Source organism: Cadophora gregata, assembly GCF_030347475.1.
Source record: "Cadophora gregata isolate MNR1 chromosome Unknown scaffold_7, whole genome shotgun sequence".
Taxonomy (NCBI): domain Eukaryota; kingdom Fungi; phylum Ascomycota; class Leotiomycetes; order Helotiales; family Ploettnerulaceae; genus Cadophora; species Cadophora gregata.
The window spans coordinates 114,772-133,731 of record NW_026695930.1 but is presented as its reverse complement, the minus strand read 5'-3'; the positions used below and the strand labels follow the sequence as shown (position 1 = coordinate 133,731).

The following is an 18,960-nucleotide window of genomic DNA, read 5'->3' as shown; positions in this document are numbered from 1 at the left end:
TTGGACCTTGCAGCGCAAGAGAGTTCGTCGCGGAAGAAATTTATGATCAATCTCGAGATTGTGACGCCTGTATAGAGAAAGCAAGACTTGAAGCGGAAGCTCAGCAGATCCAGGACGAGAAGACTGCACGGTGGAGGGACGACGTGGCATCGCATGGGGGTAGACATTAGACGACTGCCAACGAGTTCTTGTGAAAGGCGGTAGAAGGGTGATGGGATGAAGAACTAGCTATTAGGAGAGTCGCCGGACCAGAATATGGTGGCAGGAAGTAATTATCACATGGCCAGTGGCTGCGAATTGGTTTCTTAGGGTAGGGAAGGCGTTGATTCCGAGGCGGAATAGGTTGGCATCGGCGTTGGCTTTGGATTATCTTGGGGGTTTCATTCTTATATACCAGCTGGTGTGGGTTTCGTTTGCCGATATTTCCAACTAAAAAATTAATCACGTTGATGATTTACACTTTCGTCTTTGTAAGAGCAATTCACACAGCAATGATTGGTTGTACCGCCATGAGTTACTTGTCGCTCCTGGTCATGTATTCTCACTCAGTTTTCAAAAAGCAAGATACGTGGGCCTAGATCCACACACCTGTCATGAATGAGAAAGAAGCGAAGTCCTTGACATTGATGCTAAAACTCCTTCTGGGCTTCTCACGATGATATGGTGGCAAGTTCGATCGCAGTGTTTCATTCTAGTACTCTGTACCTAAAGAGTGAAGCAACTTCCTCTTTATTTCATAAAATATTGGTTTGAAAGTCTATACGTGTGATTAAACCGAAGACACCCGTCTTGGGCACAGATGTTGTCAATTTTGAGTGGTGCGTTTAAGCGAGACGGAAAGTCAACACTGCCAACGCTTTACCACTCGTCAACAAATGTGTTCCAAACATACCGTCGCAGACCCGACGAAACCATTTTTCAAACACGAGATTTAAATTCTCTTATATTGCTCTAATAATCATGTACGGATGAATGAAGAATATACTCTAGTAATAGTGCAAAGATCTACCCCCTTGACAAATGGAATAACAACCCTAATATTCTCTTGTCTAATCAAGAAAACAAAGACGTGAAAAAAGGCCCAACGGGACGAGAAATCCTCATCACCGAACGTCGTAAGTTCGTCGCTCAAAACTCATATATGAGGTAATTATTCTGACTGTCCCCTACAGCATCGTACTCGCGCAAGCCCGCTGGTTGCGCCGCTCCGCTCACAGTCGGCGGAATCACCACCCCATAAAACCACTCCCAGTACGCCGCCATGACAAAAACAGCGTACGTATCCGCGTTTTTGTAGTTGTACTGGAAGCCATCGCGGTTGGCGATGCGCGCGGCTTTGGCGACGTCTTTGGGCCCGTAGATGCGTCTTCCGCTGTCGAAAACCTCGTCGATGATGTGCTCCCGCTTCTCCGTAATGGCGTTTATGTGCATGACCTCGTGCAGGAACTTGGAGGCGCTGGTTTCCATGTAGATGAGTTGGAAGGTGGAGGTGTCTTTCTCGCCGTTCTCATGTGAAACTTGATTCAGGGAGTTGAGGGTGAAGAACGGTGGACACAAGGTGATAGTGTAGTAATTGGTGCCAAATACTCCTTTCGTGTTGTTGGCGTATGCCCCGACGCTTCTTGGATCCTTTCCGATCTTGCCTCCGCAAGCATTGTATGTGTCGTAACAGTTGACGCGGATGTATTGCTGGAACGGCCAGAACTGGGGGTTCTGGAATTTACTAGCGGCGTGCACGTTGGCTTTGAAATCATTCATGTATTGCGACATGTGGAAGTTCTTTCCGATGTAGAGATCCGATGACCCTGTCAAACGACTTGGCCATGAAGCGTCGACGGTCATGGCAATGGTTTGAGCGTCAAATATAGCCCACTCGACGAAATGCTTGTAGGTCTCGCCTTCGGGTGACTTATTGATGGTATTGCAACTGCCTGTGTCCAGGTAGAAGTATGAGTTGGCTTCAACAGGCTGTGCGTTTTCGGTGACTTCTGGTGGGGCATTTGTATTTGTCGGTGTAGGAATTGTGACTGTTACTGGTGTAGGAACGATGATTTGGTCGTTATCCTCTGATGAGTAGTCAGGCAGACCGGGAGACACTGAAGATGTGTATTAGCACCAGTGTAGTAAGACCATCTTTACGATTCCACTTACCAATGTCACCATCGTCCCCGCCAGATCCAGCACCACCACATTCATTGAAAAATGTGTAGGCCTGGGAGAAATTAGTACAGGCCAGAGCGCGATGACCCAACCGTTCTGGGGTCTTACCTCGTTGGTGCCGGGGTATACTTGTATCAAGTCTGCTCGACCTAGACCTCCTATGTTCGCAAAGTTCTGCAAAGGACAAGTAAATATTTCGCTCTCACTTTGCAGCTAAAATTCCAAGCTTACCATGCACTCGCCTCGGTCGATCGGTGAATATAGCACACCACGACTGGTCCAGGAAAAGGAGCTCCCTCCTCCTCCACCATTCGGCCCAGCATAACCGTTGTTTTTCCACACTCTTCCGGCCCCTGTATACTTATCAAGCCAGATGATATCGGCTCTCCCAGAGTTCTCAACATCAGCCAAGCGAAGGTTGGCACGATCCCTGGCACGATCTTTGGTCAGCAGGGTCATTGTTGGTGATATGTGAAGTAACGACGGATGACATATTGAATGGTGGACAATTAGACTATCTATCAGAGAATGGAGAAAACAATCGTGGGGTAGACTCACCAGCCTTCTGTTAGCTTGATTTGGCCAGCATTGAACATGCCGGATGCCCGATTGAGCCAAGCAGTAAGACGTCCACCTTTCTCAAAGCATACTATATCTGCTCTTCCATCGCCACTAGCAGACACCCGACTCGTTAACTCTGTCCTTATCATTATTTCGATGGGATAAAGACGAAAGACTTACTCCATGTCAGCTATACGCATGCCGCGGTCAAATATACCAACCCCCCAGCCCTCTGTACAGCCTGGTGAAGCGACAACACCTCGATTAGCGAAAGTCAGAGTATTTGCACCTGAATCCCACTGATTTTCCCAAAGGGTTACAGCTCCTGTCGCCTTATTCTGGACTAGAACATCACACCGTCCATTTCCGGTCCAATCTGCCAGCTAGAGCGGTGAACCGGGAGTTAGTTACCGTATCATGGCTTCTCGGGGAATTGCATATCTGAGAAACATAATAGAATCGCAATTTTTTAGAGGTTGCTCTTTGTACCTGGTGAACCGGAGAATTAATAGCGGAAAGCTGGACTTACGTGAATACCAATCCGCGGCCCGGGCACCGAGATAGTGATTTTGATGTTGGGATCCCAATACGGAGGGTTGTGGGTGTTCCCGTAGATTTCGTTCGAATGGCCGTCCATGTAGATCCACACGTAGTCATCAGAGCCAAGACCACGCATATCACAGTAGAAAACGCCATCTCCCTTGCGCTTTGTGCCACCGCCACCAGTATTTTCCCACACCCGCACACTGTACAACAAATTAGTATGAGTATACAGATTGATTCATCAGGCGAGCAGCTCGGAAGCAGCTTGTCTGGCATATCTTTGACAAAGGAAGCTAAACTGGACATACTCGAACCAGTCATCTTCTTCCTTGATGTATATATAGTCGAGCCGGTTAGAGCCGTAAATCTTTCCGAACTTGATGTTACTTCGGATACCGGTTGCCGGTTGTCCTTGGTGCGTGATTCCAGAGGACGACCATTCGGGTACCTGGAGCACATGGGGATTAGAAGGACGAAACCTTGAAAAGAGACAATACTTATGAAGTGGAGGCGCATACAATACCACTCCCTCGACCTCTCCAATTCGTCCAAGTTTCGACATTACCATTATCGCCGACAAGTAGAATGTCAGAGCGAAAGCTACCGGGAAGTGTCAGTTGTCATGCTAAACGGTAACCTGGTGGAAAGAAGATGCTTATACTCACTCGCCATTAATGTCGCCTGCATACCGCACAGTAATATATCAGCATAAATTATCCATAAAACCAATATTGTTTTCCAATCAACGTTCGCCAGGATTGAAAGAGACTCGATATATCAAAAATCGTTCATTGCTGGCACCTAAATATGAAGAAGAGGTTTGCTTACCAAACGTAAATGCGCTGACAGGTGCCTGTTGCTGGTTGAAGACTATACCTCGGATGCCATCCAGGGTGCTGAAACCCTGCCAGGAGTGCGTGTCTCCTTGACCGGCGTTTCGGGAACATCTATTTCACCTTTGTGAGAAAATACGCGCAACGCATGTGTGTCGCACCGGGGGAATCGAACTCACTTGACGTCAACACCATTCACGAGACAAAAGTCGGCCCTTCCGTCACCATCAATATCTGTGACAGTCAGTAAATCGCTCCCTTGGAGATATCGGGATTAGGCCAGGCCTGGATTTCACTGACCTGCAATGCGGACATTTAGAATTTCCCAGCCAGAGGTTGCTGGCACTACCTGCGTCAATCATATCGGTTAGCTATGTCGGAACACAGCTCGCCAATTAACAAAAGGTAGCGAGCGCTTACCTGCCCAATGGACTCAAATGTGGGCGGGTTGCCTCCCCTGTTCAACGAGACCGACACGGAGGCACCTGCTTTTATACAAAAGAAATCGTCTGTATACGCGTGAGTCTTTGCCCATACATGTAATCAACAACAAGAAGAATGGGGCTCACCGAGACCATCCCCGTTCTGTCACAAGGAACGTTCTAAATTAGCATAACGTACGAAGGTGAAATAGACGGTCATGATATCGCTCCCGCACCGCTGTGAGAGTTTCGACGTTGCTGTAGAGTGGGTAAACATACAAAATCGCCAAATGCATAGCCTGTTGCCCCGGGAGAATTAGTGAATACTCGTTGCACAGCAATGGATATTGAAAGCACCGTATGTCTACTTACCCGAACCTGGAGGACAATCCGTCTTGAAATCTATCACTTTGCTAGCACCAAACGTACCGCCCCCAAGATTCTGACGCATATAGTAAGTGGTCACGCCTTCCAAGCTCACAAATACTCGAATCCAATCATCCAGGGCTGCTGTTCGATCGGCGTTAGGATCGCCCTTGACAAGATTGGCAAAGAATATGTTGAAAGGAATCTGCTCAGTAATAGTTCGCGGATCGTTCAGCTTCTGGATACGTGCTGATTCGATGACACCTCTTTCGACACGATTATGCACATACGTGCCGTCGTCGTGACCGCTTCCTTGCTGGGTCCGAACTGGTCCTCGAGCATTCCCGGCAACCTTTGGACAAGTGGTCACACCGCTCAACGCATCATTGACAGTGCCGTCGCTTGCAGGTGGTTGAATGACGTCCTCGAGCTTGCTAATCGCATCCCACCATACTGCTGCGAACAGTTTGTAGCCATCATCTGTGGGATGAATGCCATCACCAGAGAGCTGGGACATGGACATAGCCGAATAAATATCGGCGAGGCCGATTCTTTGCCCGCTGTATGTGTTGGAAACTAGGTCTCTATACTGTCGACTCAACGACGCAGCGCACGCGTCATTGTCTCGGCTTTTCACCAAGGTTGAGAGTATCACAGTCACGCCTGGTATTTTGGAGTAGATGTCATCGATCATAGCCTTCATACGGACACCGGCGTTACCGGTGTCGACGTTTTGGCCGCAGTCATTTCTAATAGATGTTAGCCTCTAAAGGATTGGAGTGAACCAAGAGAGCTGTCTCTAGTCGTCGAGTTCGGGCTGAAAAGAGCTGAGAGAGTAACTTACGTTCCGACATTGATAAGTACCAGATTCGGCTTCATGTTAGCAACAAGCAAGAAAGCATCGTGCACCTGTTTGATGACCCAACCAGGATGTCCTTCATTGTCCTGCAGGTAATGACGTTCGTTAGTCACAATTCGACCTTTGAAAACTTGGCCTAGACCCAGAGTCGGGAATAGTGGAGTACATACTCTATCGGCCATGTTTCCGTTTGGTTTCGATCCAACCATATTCACCTTCCACCCCTTCCAGCGAAGTTGTTGACGCAGCCACTTGCGGTAGCCATTGCCATCCGTCGACGCAACACCTTCCGTAATTGACGCACCCAGCGGCATGATTCTGAGGTAGAAATCCTTTGCTGCCCTGGACTTCAACGTCTCAGTGCCCTTATCATCACTGCCGCCTATGATCGGTTGCGGGTAGCTGTTATTGCCCTCGAAACTTGGGTAGGAAGCGTCCCATCCTGTGACAATAGACTTAACATCTGGGGCAAAGTTCTGACCATATGGTGATGGGCCATCCCAGTGCTGCGCGACAATGAGTTGCAGGAAAAATGAGAGAATGAAGGAAAGGCCATAGAAAGTGTAAAGTCTACGAGGATTCAACGAATGAGCCATGGTCAATAAGACGTCTGTGACTCAAATTGGTCCCAAAACTCGATCCTGATCAGATGCGGAAAAATCAAAGAAGGAAGTCTGAGAGGCATATTTATATGTGTATACAGGCAAGTCCCTACAGGTACTTTAGTCAACCAAAAAGGCTTTGAACGAGGCGACAGCCCTTCAGGGGATGTACGTGATTTCGATAGTTCTTTCATCTTTGACCTTGGAATTATATATCATAAGTCAGCGTTGAAGAAATTGCCTCTCCTTTCAGCGAACCAGAGACTTCAGATCGTCATGGCGACGGCACAGCATCTTCATGCCTTTTACCCAAAATGATGCTATTTCTGTCGACCACTCAGCATCGCGAAAAATGACAGGTACCAGCCGCATGCCAAGACGCCCAACTACATTGATCAGGCGAAACTTTCTTTGCAAGCGGCGCAGGCAATCCCTCAACTTCGCTTACGAGGCCGCCAATCAGCGTAGTTCCTCAGTCGGTGGAAGGAAGAGGCCGAGTAAACAAAAGGCCGACGCGACCAAAAGTCTAACTTAACTCCGTTTTGTCTCTTTACGGAGGTACACGATGTGTCTCGGCACGCAGGGACAGACGTAAAGCATTCTTGTAAAGCTGGCAGAAAACCAAAGTTACGACCGAATAAATACCAAAGATCATCACTTTATTTGTTCAAGAGGAACGGAATAGAATGTCTATGCCGGGTGCTATAGAACGAGTGCTACTCGTAGTGCAAGACCTCAGGTTGTGACAACAAGTCGGAATGCTTCAGAGGTTTATTACTACGTCTTTTAAGTTGTAGCGGCGCTAACCATTTGTGGACCTAGAACTATGTCCCGCGAAGAAGAGACGAAGAAAGACATAATTGTATAAACCATCGACTATCCTATCTGTTCTAGCCTCACGACTGCCGTTTGCCTACTTTTCTGCGAGCCTTACCAGGTTTGTAGATATATAACCCCTCTTCGTGAGCCTCGCCAAATGGATCTGCACAGATTTGCTGTCCCATAATGCCAAGAAAACATCGGGTCAAAGTTTTTCCATCCAATCGTCTTTACCGTGTACACCAAATTCATTCCGAGTTACAATTACAATACCCATTCTGTACACGCGCTTCAATTGATTTGTTACTCCAGTTTCTGTCGATATTCTAACCTTGTAATCTACCATGTTACGATGACAGACGCACTGCACCGCAACATACTGTGCTAGCCTCTCCCAAATTCTCCCTATCCGGTGATCGCTCATCCCTCAGATGCCTCGAATTCCACCAGCTACCCTCATACAAGCCTACAATACATCGCCACTCCTCCCAATCGTCCTCCGTGGCGCTCGAACCATCGAGTCGGCTACGAATGAGCTCCGTTGGCTGAGAGAGCACGTGAAATCACTTCGACAAACTTGCTCACATGTGGCAAGCCGCAAGCTTCTAAGGCTCTGCGAGAGACGATCGAGGGGCGAACCTTTGCAATACATCCTTGGTTCTCAGCCATTTGGAGAACTGGATATCAAATGCCGTCCAGGGGTGTTGATTCCAAGGTGAGGATTCTCGTTCAATGTCACGTGGCTTACTGACCAAATAAAGGCCAGAGACTGAGTCGTACACAACCTACCTTGCCAAGTTGGCAAATGATAACAAGCTCGGAATTAATTTTTCAGAGAAACGAGCTATTCGAACCCTCCGGATCCTAGACGTCTGCTCAGGAAGCGGCTGCATCTCACTTCTCCTCCACTCGCTCCTCTCAACCAACTTCAAACTCAAAATTTTCGGCCTCGACATCTCCCAACAAGCCATCGCCCTCTCAAAACAAAACCTAGCACATAACGTCAACTCCGGGAATGTCAATGCCTCAGCTCTGATTGACACCCCCTACCACCCCCCAGAAGTCCAATTCGGCTTTGCAGACATCATCCACCACCCGCCCAGAAACCTAGGGCAATTCGACATCATAATCTCCAATCCACCATACATATCCCGCTCCGCATTCAACACGCAAACAACCCGCTCAGTGCGCAACTACGAGCCTAAACAAGCCCTCGTGCCACTCGGTCAGAATCCTGATGTGTTTTATAAACGCCTCATCCGCATGCATCAAGTCCACCTCTCTCGTGTCCTTGTCATGGAAGTTGGAGACGCTGCGCAAGCTATTCGTGTCGCTGCACTAGCGTTTGAGATGAACAATACAGGCTTTAAACATGCACCGAGGGTCATGAACCGTGTGGAGATCTGGAGGGACAATCCTGATATCGAGGCGGGCGACGGTGCGAATGAAGTTGTGAAGGAGTTGGCGGGGGAGAAGATACGAATTATAGGACAAGGGAAGATTAGAGCTGTGGTATTGTTTAGGGAGCGGACGGATAGGCATGCGATTTACAAGGAACGACTGAATTCGCGGGTGGTGAACCGGTTGGATGAGTTGGGTTTGGCGAGGGCTTCGGAGAAGGAGGATAGGAGCGGAGGAGGATGGAGGAGATCGTTAGGCGGAAGGAGGCGGGGAAGAGGAGGATGCGGACGGAGAAGATTTTTGGGGGGGTCTTTGGTAAGGAAGCGGGACTTACAGATGGAGGGGAAGAGGAGGAAGAGGGAGGAGAGGAGGCAGAGAAATGAATTGGGAGAGTGGAGGAGGAGGGAGTTGAGGGAGTGGAGAGCGAGGAGGAGTAACAGGGACCGGAGACGGATACCGAGGAGTTTTTGATCGTACTGATGGACACTCGCGGCTTGGAAGGGAGTGTAAGATTGCAGAGGGCTGTTGATTCTCCATTGTCCAACCTGCTGCATGATCGCCGATCTCAACGGTCTACTTTGACAGAAAGTTGACACGTGGACCAAGACACGTATTGGCCTCCGTACCGGCTTCTGAGATGGAAGTTGCAGCGACACCTACTCAGAGGTCGAGACTTCTCAGGTCATCTTGTAATAAAATGTATCAACACATCGCTACTCAATATCAGAACCCTATTGGAAGACACCATCGATTTTTCCAACACAGCCTTCTCACATCCTCCTCTCGGTGATACTGGAGTCTTCAACACATTCCAAATACCCAGGTACTTTTGAAAAGGTCTCGGGCTCATCCATCAAACCAACTTCTTCATGCACGTAACCGGTCTCTAAGCGCTTTGCCCTTGCGTGTTTCTCGCTTACACCACATTTCAAGTCAACACCTGACATGTCTAGTTCATGTTCCACAGCCTCACTCACTCACCCCTTGCATCAGCATCAACAACCGAGACCCCCTCTCACCGCACCATCCGCATCTGCACCAACCCCCATCACCAATAGCATTCTCTTGGCCCCTTCTATGCATATGCAAGTATGCATTCTTCTCTTTCCATGCATACAAATCATCATTCTAGAGTGTCTCTCGAACAGCCGTATGGACGGAAGTCTTCCCGACGTTACACAAACCAGCCCCCTCTTCCCTGCAAGAACGTTGGTATTCTTCCCACGCTTGATATTGTCTTCCACAGAGCCAACCGAGCCAAGCTTCCAACAAGCATCCTATCACTATTCCCGTTCCAAGACAGAAGACAGCCCAACCCGGCTGTTGGAGTTGGTGTTGGTGTTAGCCCACTCGGGGAGGTTGAAAGACCTTCTAGAAGGCCTTCTGGGAGATGCAAAGAAGAATAAGTAGGTGAGGTGTCAGCCTCAAGGAAAGACAAGATTTTATTCAAGCTTTTCGAAGCTTTTTCGAATCCTCATTGCTACCACGGCATTTCGGGCAGCTGACAAACGCCAAGACATTTCTCTGTCCGGGTCTCCCACAGGCAAGGCAGTCAACATGCATTTCCCTCTCACGCCCCTACCTCCTATCATCCTCACCCTCTTCACCCTCTATTTCTCGACTCTCATCACCGCCTTACCATCTGCAGTTGACCAAGAAAATGGAATACTCACAGCACCATTTGACTTCAACATAAATCTCAAACCACGAGCTTTCCTCCCACCAAGCCCAGACGTAAATGTCTCGACTTGGGTTACTCTCTCACGAGGAGATGTGAATATGGATGATCAGATGAAGAAGGGAAAGAGGGGTTATGAGAGTGTGGCGGGGAGGGCGATGATGAGAAGGCATTTCGGGTTGGGGAAGTTGACGAGTGTACAGCTTGTGAGTGACTGTTCCCATCTAGGATATTTTGAGAGAGTGGCTGAGGAGAGAAAGAGACAAGAGAGAAATGGGAAGAGACGATTGACTAATGATTGATGAGTAGGGCCAACTCTGGTACACACCCCTCCAGGTTGGCGGCAAAACCTACAAACTCATGGTCGACTCTGGCTCTTCCGATACCTGGATCGTTACCAAAGACTTCGTCTGCATCGGCGAAGATGGCGCCTCTGCTCCGCAAGCGGACTGTGATTTTGGTCCAAAATATAGTCCTGGAAAAGAGCTCGAGCCGGTGAATGATGTAAATTTCAATATTGAGTATGGGGATGCGTCTTATCTTAGGGGGAGTTATGGGATGACGAAGGTGACTTTGGCGGGTATAACGTGAGTTTGATTCCCTGAGAATGGATGGAGGTATATGTGTGGTATCGTTTTGCTGATTGAGTTTGGGGTTGTAGGGTTAAGACGCAGATTGCGCTGGCGAAGGACGTTGGGTGGGTTGCAGATGGGATCACGAGTGGATTACTTGGTCTTTCATACCCTTCAATGTAAGCCTCTCACCAATTCTTCAATGTTCAACTCGCTTATACTTGGGGATAGCACAATGGCATACTCAGGGACAGATTACTCAGCTGACACACCTGAGAAGCAAGGTATTGTTACACTTCCTCTACTCGGGTTATCCCCTCCCCAGACTGACTTTTCTAGTACCCTACGACCCAATCTTCACCTCCATGTGGAAACAGCACAAAATCCCACCCGTGTTCAGTCTAGCCATCGGAAGACCATCAGTTCCTCCACACAGTGCATCGGAAGGCTACCTTGCACTTGGTGGTCTTCCACCCGTTTCCACGACCGGCCCTTGGGCAAGAGCTGATATTGAGATCTCGCCGCTTGGACCAGGGTATATTAATGGGAGTTTACCGTATCCTCAGATCCGTACGTACTCTCTCCTCATTTCAAACAAGCAGAAAGCGACTTCCAAGTATCAAAGCCTGATTGACTTACCACATCGCGATAGAATGGTACACCATAACCCCCGACGCATTCCTCTACACCACCACCCCAGCCGGCCAACCTCCAGTCTGGAAACCACTCAACACCGGCCCACCAGGCACGCCGAAATTTCAAACAATCATCGATTCGGGCGTCACGCATACATGGCTTCCAACCCCGATCGCTGACCATGTCGCGAGTCTGTTCAATCCGCCCGCCATTTGTACGTTCCCCCCATATTGCATTCCCCATTCCAAATATGGAGTCACTCTCAGCCTCGAGCTCACTCGCTAACACGCCTCCCCAGGGAACCAAACAATCTACGGCTACGCCGTCCCCTGCACCGCCGCAGTCCCCCAGCTCGCCGTCCAAATCAACGGCGTCATCCTCCCCTGGCACAAGAAGGATATCATTATGGATGACTTCACCGGCGAGGGCGGCTGCGTCAGCGGTGTTAATAATGGGAGGGAGTACTCGCCGTATACGTTGGGCGATACCTGGATGAGGAGTAATCTGGTGGTGCATGATGTCGGCGCGAATGAAGTTAGGGTTAGGAGTAGGGGGGAGTATTGAGTGGGGGGGAGGGGGGAGGGGGCAGAGGAAGAGGAAGAGGTTAATTGATTGTTAAATTTGAAGGGTTGAGGTTTGGGATGATTTGTGTTTTTATGGTGGAAAGACGTACCGTGATAGATAGATACCTTCGAAAAGAGTTTTAAGAAAAGTGGTGATAAAATCCTCATTTCGGAGGCAATTCATGCGCTGCAACATTTTCAAAGGTGCAGGTTACATTCAAGTCAACTCAAGCTTCAATTACCATCCATGTTTTGATCTCTTCCAGACCAAGTAACGCTATACTTCCATCCCATGGTATGGTATTCCGCCCCTTTAGAGACAAATGTAACCTCTGGAGAATACTTAGCTAGAACATCAAATCCCACTCTAGTCTCCAGGTATGTAGGTTATAGCCCCATACAAGTGCTCGCTCCCCGTTTACTTACTTACACACACACAACCTCTAAGTTAACTTACACATCCCGGTATTGAATCAAAAAAGGAGGTTCTGAATGAAAGAGATAGGTCTGACTTAGATATATTACTCGGTAAATAATTGATTGATCTTTGAATGTGGCGAATATTACCGAAGCCTCTTCGACTTTGGTGCCGCTCAGAACACGCTTTTTCCAGGGAGTGCAGTGCATGGCTTGTAGCGACACCCTGTAATTAAGCGAAGAACGCTGAAACCTGTCTCGCCTGTCTGCTGTATTGTCATCTGGGCAGCCCTAGCGCCTCGCTTCAGCGCTGTTCCCTGGAAAAGTGTGCTTTCGGCAGCTGAGGGGATAGCGGGTGCTGGCTTGGGTGAGCGGGCGGCTGATGGCGCGGACAATTCTCAGCTCTTGCCTGGCAAGTCTTTATATTCTGACTGGCCAATACAACTTCACACCTCCTTCACATGCGCAAAAGAGGTACAGGATTCTTATTTACAATTCAATTCTGTAGGCACTCAAAACACATTCCGTTCTCCATCCTTCGAAATTAAAGGGCTGCGAGGTAGGTCCAGGCGGAACCTCGTCCAGGCTTCCTGGGTCGCCCAAAACAACACCAACATCGTAATTTTTGCGCTGAAAAATGGACATTGTTCCTCCATCCCACCCAGTTATCCCTACAAAGGTACATTTGTGGTCGCACCAGCTTCGCATCTTCTCAAGATTTCGAAGTCTTTGATATCCCCCATACAGACTAAGAAGAAACTTACTTACTGCCTTTCTTCCTAGACCAGCAACCCCCAGGCACAGGCTGATGAATCCAGCTGGAGCCCTTGGCTGCAAGCATCCTCACCCTATTCCATGCCAGTAGAACATCTCACCTTTCCATAGCCTGAATATTGAATTACTTGCCATTTTGATTCTCCGAATCAAACTCTAGAAACGAGCAACCCGGACAAACAGCAACCTGGGCTCATTGGCTCGGCATTCTTCGCGTAGACCAGTCTTGATGATTCAGAGGGTGGAGGGACATCTGCAACAAGGGTGGGTATGGTTCGTCTTTGGTGTTGGAAAGATGAGAGACTTCTCCAGCGCATGTGCGACTTCTGTAGACTGCAGATGATAATCGCTCTCTCTGATCAACGCCTTGGTCGCAGATAGCGGGGTATTTCGGAAATTCCTTTTGTTTGTTCAATCTCCTTGTTGAGATCCACTGGATCACCATGGAGCTGGAGCTTTCGAAATGAAGTTTTCCCGCGAGAAATGGTAACAGATTTTTTGAGAAACCAATCACTCCGTGAACGTGGAGGATCCAAGCCAGATTCAAGGTCCAGGGTATCCGTTTAATGTAGGACACGCCGGGGCAAGATGGGGCGTCTCGCAAAAATAAACGAGGATATTGGTGCTGAGCTCTCGTTCGAAATTGTCTCGATAGACTACAGAGACAAGATTTCTAGACAGCATGTCGTGGAGGGGTCCGGCCTGTTCGCATCTCACCTAGCTGTATTGCAGGTTGCCGCAATGCGATGGAATGAGAACCCTCCGCATGGACCTGAGGAGTCCCAGGCATCGTGATCAGGAAATTCGAATGAAGCCCCAACGTGTGGGCAATATCTGAGAGATTTTGAGATATGGTTTGATTTTTGGAAGTCTCGTTTTGATGTGCCCATACGCATGTCCCGGCACCGAGCAGGTTCTAGGTACAGTCAACTTGGGCCCTTCATAATACTTCACCTCCAAACAACACTCAATAGCAGCAAATGGATTTGCCTGAACATCGATAAATGACTGATCATAGAAAAGGCCGCATATCCTGCCCTCACATGTATGAACATCTCACATCAATCCTCAACTCTCAAAATGTTGTGGATGTTGATGAAAGATACCCCTCATCCTCTCCAATATCAACCCCTCAAAATAGCTCCTCCCTCGGCACAAACCCAGATACGTAATGGTAGCACCCTCCAGCCACTCAGGGGACTACGGCGTACCTCGGAAACTAGGTAGTTACCACAGCTAGGGTTGCTGCATGATCTCCCAAAAACATCCAGGGCAGCGAGGGCAGCTGACTTATCGGGGACCAAAAAAAACTTGGAAGGGGCAGGCTCGAGCCAAAAAAAAAAAAAAAAAGGCTTGTGATAGTGCAAGGGCGACGGACGCCTTCGATACGGGGACAACAAAGAGCCAAAATGATGTAACGTGGGGATCGGGAATTGGGGAGGACTCAGATAACTAGCGAGAATCCGATTCTCTACCTGGCCACATGTACTGTACAGGAATGGGGAAGATGCATTGATTGCATTGCGCCATTTTGATGGACATCTCATCACATGCGTATCAGGAACTGCAGGTTGGCATTTCACCTACCCCGGAGCATTTGTCCCTGAAGACACGTCTACTGCAACTGATACATGCTATTCGTTGATACTGATACTAATTATCCCCCATCGCGGGAAGCAACGGGATTAGATTTGAACCTTGCACAGATCATTCTGCATTCATCTTGCATATTACAGTAGTTTCATATTACAGTAGTTTGTTATGCTTGCGTGGGTAGAGTATGTAAGGCCAGCCAGTCGATGTCAACAGCACTTCCTTCCCACCGGGAAAAAGCCCGTCGCCGACCGAGGGGGGAAAAGTTGGCAAAGTGCACAGCCACAATTGGGTTGACCATGGAGGTACTCCAATGCCATGGACCAATCGGCTGGTGAAAGATGTCTCATGCTTATTCCTCATACGTGTTTAGGCTGCATCTGAGGGTGCAGCTGAGGATGAGGCTGGATCGCAACAATACAGTATCTATGACGTCGCCTGTTTTGGAGGGGTAAACACTTTTAGCGAGCCAATAGTCATCCCCGCCAGTGACCCCGCTGACGTCGTAGCACCAGTCAACACTCAAGGTGTGGCGCGTCCGAGGTCGTCCTTCCTCAAACAACCAAACCCCCTCAATGAATCTAGAAGCTGCTGGTGCTTGACCTGTCGATGGGGCGACGCCGTGAAATTTGAGACATGCTGTACAGTAGCAGGAAAGAGCTACTGCCGCGTGAGGAAGCTTCACCTTCATTTCATTAACGAGGCAACTGCGAAGTAGCTTGTCCATTCACGGACGTGACACTACGTCATAGTGTGGCTAGGTTGACGAGGCTAGAGCTTCAGGAGCTCTCCTCCCCTCCTACATAAAGACCCCTCTTCTTCCACCAAAGCATTTCTTTCTTTCATCATCAAACACCAACAAACTACCTCACACACAACCAACACAAACCAACACAAACCAACACAAACCAACACAAACCAACACAAACCAAACAAACCAAACAATCAAAATGGAGACCATCAAGGTAAGCAAGCATCTTCTTCTCCTTCTTCCCACTCAGAGCTTGAGCTCTAGCTCTAGCTCTACCTCGGCATCAACACCATGCTCGACCCTCACCTCACCTCCCCTCCCCTCCCTTTCACCTCCTCCAACAACAAACTAACATCTCTTCCCCCCCTTCACAGAACGCCGCCAACTACGTCGCCGAGTCCGTCCAGGGCGGAGGTGCCGCCGCTTCCAAGGAAGCCAACAAGCAAGTCGCCAAGGACAGCGACGCCAGCCTCGGAACCCGTGCCACTGCCGCCAAGGATGCCATCGGAGACAAGATTGACCAGACCTCCCACGAGGGTAAGGCTGATCTCCACAAGGGTATGTTCTCTTCTTTGCATTCTCCCGCGATTCACCCCTCCTCCTCTTCCAAACTTAAACCTCATCTTGAGAATCTATGCTAATACATAGGAAACAGAGGCTGCCAAGCACTAAACTGCTCACCCTCCACGAAAAACACCAATCAAAGCAAAGCATACCTCATGACTGTACGATGATGGCATGATTTTCTTTTTTTTTTCTTCGGCGGATGGAATGGAATGAATGGGCGTTGGGATGGGATGGAATGGAATGGAATGGAAGCATCGATTGCATGGAATTCATACCCCCCGGATAGCATAGTCTTTGTCAATGAAGGACTTTGCCACCACTACGTTTCTTCATCTTTCAATAGCTGATGATTGTGACTTGTGATTTTTATTGTGATTGTACCCCTTGACACGTTCGACCGTTCAGCAATATATTTCAACGTCCTGGACTTCCGGGGCTGGTAATCACCCGCCTCAAATCAACATAAACATCTACCGGTGAGACTGTTTCAAACAGCTTCACCACAGACTCGAATCTGCTTAACCTCACCTTTTTACAAAATCCCTGCCCTCGACTACACAATATATCAACACGTTTATCAACCTTCCCAGCTCCACCAATTCCCTCAACCCCCCTTCCCCTTCATCCCACATCCTAGTCCACGTCCGCAACCCCGCTATTCTCAACTCTACTACCCCGCCATCACAACACATCACAACACAACCTCCCATACCACCTCCACGCCACCCCATTACATTGCATTACACCTCCCCTGATATATCACCACACCGCACGCACGTACGCCCACCCAGCTATATGATTCAAATCCCAACCCAACCCAACCCAACCCAACTCAACTTCTTTCGCCCTCGCCCTTGTCTTCAACTAATAATAACGAACAGGCTAGATCCAGGTAAGGAAGGGTGTTTCCACCACAACACAACACAACATAACACAGGACAAGACAAGACAGCGAGGCGGTGGTGGTGGTGGTGGAAGACACGATATTATGTTGTTGTACATACAGTACGGGGGCGTACTTTCATCTCTCTCTCTCTCTCTCTCTCTCTCTTTTTTTATTGTGGTAAAGCAATGTAATGTAGTGCAATGACTGAGGCCCGTGGAAGATCCTATATTTCTTTCTACCCTGCAAGTTATTTTGTTATTTTAACTTATTCCTCTGGAATTTTACACTTTCATTTAGTTTCTTTTTTTTGCCCCTCAAGCCTTGCTGGGCGCGAATATCATATCATTTACTGTTCACCATTCATTATTCACTAACCTGCCATCTAGAGTCCTGAGTCAAAGGATGCAAGCTGTGGGGAGGAAGATGAGTTTTTTGTAGAATGTTAGAGTGGTATATAATCTACGTTTCCAGCACCGTTTTTCTAAACTCCAAAGGTGGCAAAAGATGTTCCTGAACTCATTGAAGACCCTGTTGGTTCTGCTGTTGTGTGGTACTGTCAGCTTGGAAGATAGAGATGGTAAATGGAAATGGAGTGTGAGGAGTGAATGCTGTGTATATTTGTGAGATTGAGGGAAGATAGATTATAATTGTGATTGTATGGGTTGGAAAAGAGAGATAATGGGAGACAGGGTTGGGTGGAACTTGGGACGGGTAGGTAGATGAGAGAGTGTTGTCATTTCTGCTGCTGTTGTCGTGCAAGGGATTTGTGTTTTGTTGCCATTTCTCTGTAGCCTCAACACCACCTCTTCAGCTCAACTCCTCTTCCACTGCAAGTAGTTTAGCATTGCCTACACCTAAACCCAAATCCTCTCTATCCCTACCCCTCCCTCCCAGAAACATAATCCAAAGCAAGTAGAGACGCCTAACCCGCTTCTTCCAGACCAATGAAATGGTGATTGATCGGCCGAGTAACGTTGGAGATAGCAAGAAGAAACACCCTCTGCACTTGGAGGGAATATTTATACCTAAATAACCCTGTGAGATCGTCCTCAAAAGTCTAGCACGTGGGGTCTGGCGTGGAGTCATACGCTAGTTTGGCATTTCGGTATTCATTCACTGGACGCTATCACTTCGTTTCGTCTCTCTTTTCTTGCTGATGTGCTAGGGGGTTTAAGTATATATACCCCTTCCTCTCTCGTCCCAGAACCCAAAACGAGATGTCCGAGAAAACTCCTTTGTTCTCAGAGCCACCGCTGCTGGGAAGGTCGTTTGGAAGTGTAGAGAGACTTGGACGTCGGGTGGTCAAACTGGATGGATATTCGCTTCCGATGTTAGACTCGAGTCACAAATACGTCCACTTTTTCAAGAAATTGCTCCTCTCATGTTCAAAGCGTATGAGGCTGGCTTTAAGCGGGTGAAAGAATGGATGATTGCCATTTGGCATTTTGCTGTTAAGGTCATCGCTGCTGTCGTACTATCTCCTGTGGACCGGGTTAGGTTGCAGTAAGAAGGGATGATGAGTGAGATTTCATTTTCGTCTTTTATGTACTTTCAGTAAATAGTATCATTAACTCTACAATCTGAAAAGATGCCTCTCCTGTAGGTAGTTGGTTTTCTCGCTCTGGTGCCATGCTCGTGAGAATCGTATCGCTCATACATTCTTCCAAGAGATGGGGAGGTATGGACGTAGGCAACCGATGGGTGATTTATACTTGTTGGTCGCACACCTCGCTTCGTGAATGAGCACTCTTAGGTATCCCTCTCACGTTTATGGGAACGAACTTGCTCTAAGTTGTTGCTGGTCGCAGGATACGTGTCATTGTTTGAAGCTGCGGCAGAATTAAACAGTTTAAGTGTGGCGGATACTGCAACAGTTAGCCATTTTAAGTACTCACAAAGCTGTTTCTAATTACTGGAAACCTCTTATCTTATAACACTTGTCGACTCTCTTATGTCG

General features: G+C 48.3%; 4 protein-coding genes across 4 annotated transcripts; 3 read left to right on the top strand and 1 right to left on the bottom strand.

Moving 5' to 3' along the window:
• Positions 1-949: 949 nt before the first annotated feature.
• Positions 950-6,537, bottom strand: ONS95_012832 (uncharacterized protein). The gene is made up of 19 exons (XM_058506448.1): positions 5,915-6,537; positions 5,730-5,830; positions 4,892-5,634; positions 4,799-4,818; positions 4,667-4,682; positions 4,518-4,606; positions 4,398-4,446; positions 4,277-4,331; positions 4,093-4,211; positions 3,930-3,945; positions 3,783-3,864; positions 3,573-3,712; positions 3,251-3,467; positions 2,902-3,104; positions 2,719-2,832; positions 2,392-2,590; positions 2,269-2,334; positions 2,152-2,212; positions 950-2,096 (listed from the first exon to the last, which is right to left on the bottom strand). Exons 1-19 carry the CDS (start codon positions 6,338-6,340, stop codon positions 1,129-1,131), a joined length of 3,684 nt encoding a protein of 1,227 aa, XP_058357176.1. The 5' UTR covers positions 6,341-6,537; the 3' UTR covers positions 950-1,128.
• A 1,059-nt stretch (positions 6,538-7,596) lies between these two features.
• Positions 7,597-9,037, top strand: ONS95_012831 (uncharacterized protein; the record flags this gene model as incomplete). Its single annotated transcript, XM_058506447.1, has 2 exons — positions 7,597-7,880; positions 7,927-9,037. The coding sequence occupies 2 exons, from the start codon at positions 7,597-7,599 to the stop codon at positions 9,035-9,037; spliced, it is 1,395 nt and encodes a 464-aa protein (XP_058357175.1).
• A 1,086-nt stretch (positions 9,038-10,123) lies between these two features.
• On the top strand, positions 10,124-12,016 carry ONS95_012830 (uncharacterized protein; the record flags this gene model as incomplete). The annotated part of the gene is made up of 7 exons (XM_058506446.1): positions 10,124-10,450; positions 10,554-10,831; positions 10,906-10,995; positions 11,048-11,100; positions 11,156-11,386; positions 11,469-11,666; positions 11,751-12,016. The coding sequence occupies 7 exons, from the start codon at positions 10,124-10,126 to the stop codon at positions 12,014-12,016; spliced, it is 1,443 nt and encodes a 480-aa protein (XP_058357174.1).
• A 3,733-nt stretch (positions 12,017-15,749) lies between these two features.
• GRG-1 (Glucose-repressible protein) lies at positions 15,750-16,222 on the top strand (the record flags this gene model as incomplete). The annotated part of the gene is made up of 3 exons (XM_058506445.1): positions 15,750-15,764; positions 15,925-16,108; positions 16,206-16,222. 3 exons carry the CDS (start codon positions 15,750-15,752, stop codon positions 16,220-16,222), a joined length of 216 nt encoding a protein of 71 aa, XP_058357173.1.
• Between the last annotated feature and the right edge of the window lie 2,738 nt (positions 16,223-18,960).

Bases quoted from the DNA above. Each gene is read 5' to 3' on its own strand.
- ONS95_012832 (XM_058506448.1), bottom strand. From the start codon at position 6,340: ATGGCTCATTCGTTGAATCCTCGTAGACTTTACACTTTCTATGGCCTT. The intron at 3,105-3,250 runs GTAAGTCCAGCT...TCACCGCTCTAG, and splicing joins GGCCGCGGATTGGTATTCAC to CTGGCAGATTGGACCGGAAA. The intron at 2,833-2,901 runs GTAAGTCTTTCG...GGTGTCTGCTAG, and splicing joins ATGCGTATAGCTGACATGGA to TGGCGATGGAAGAGCAGATA.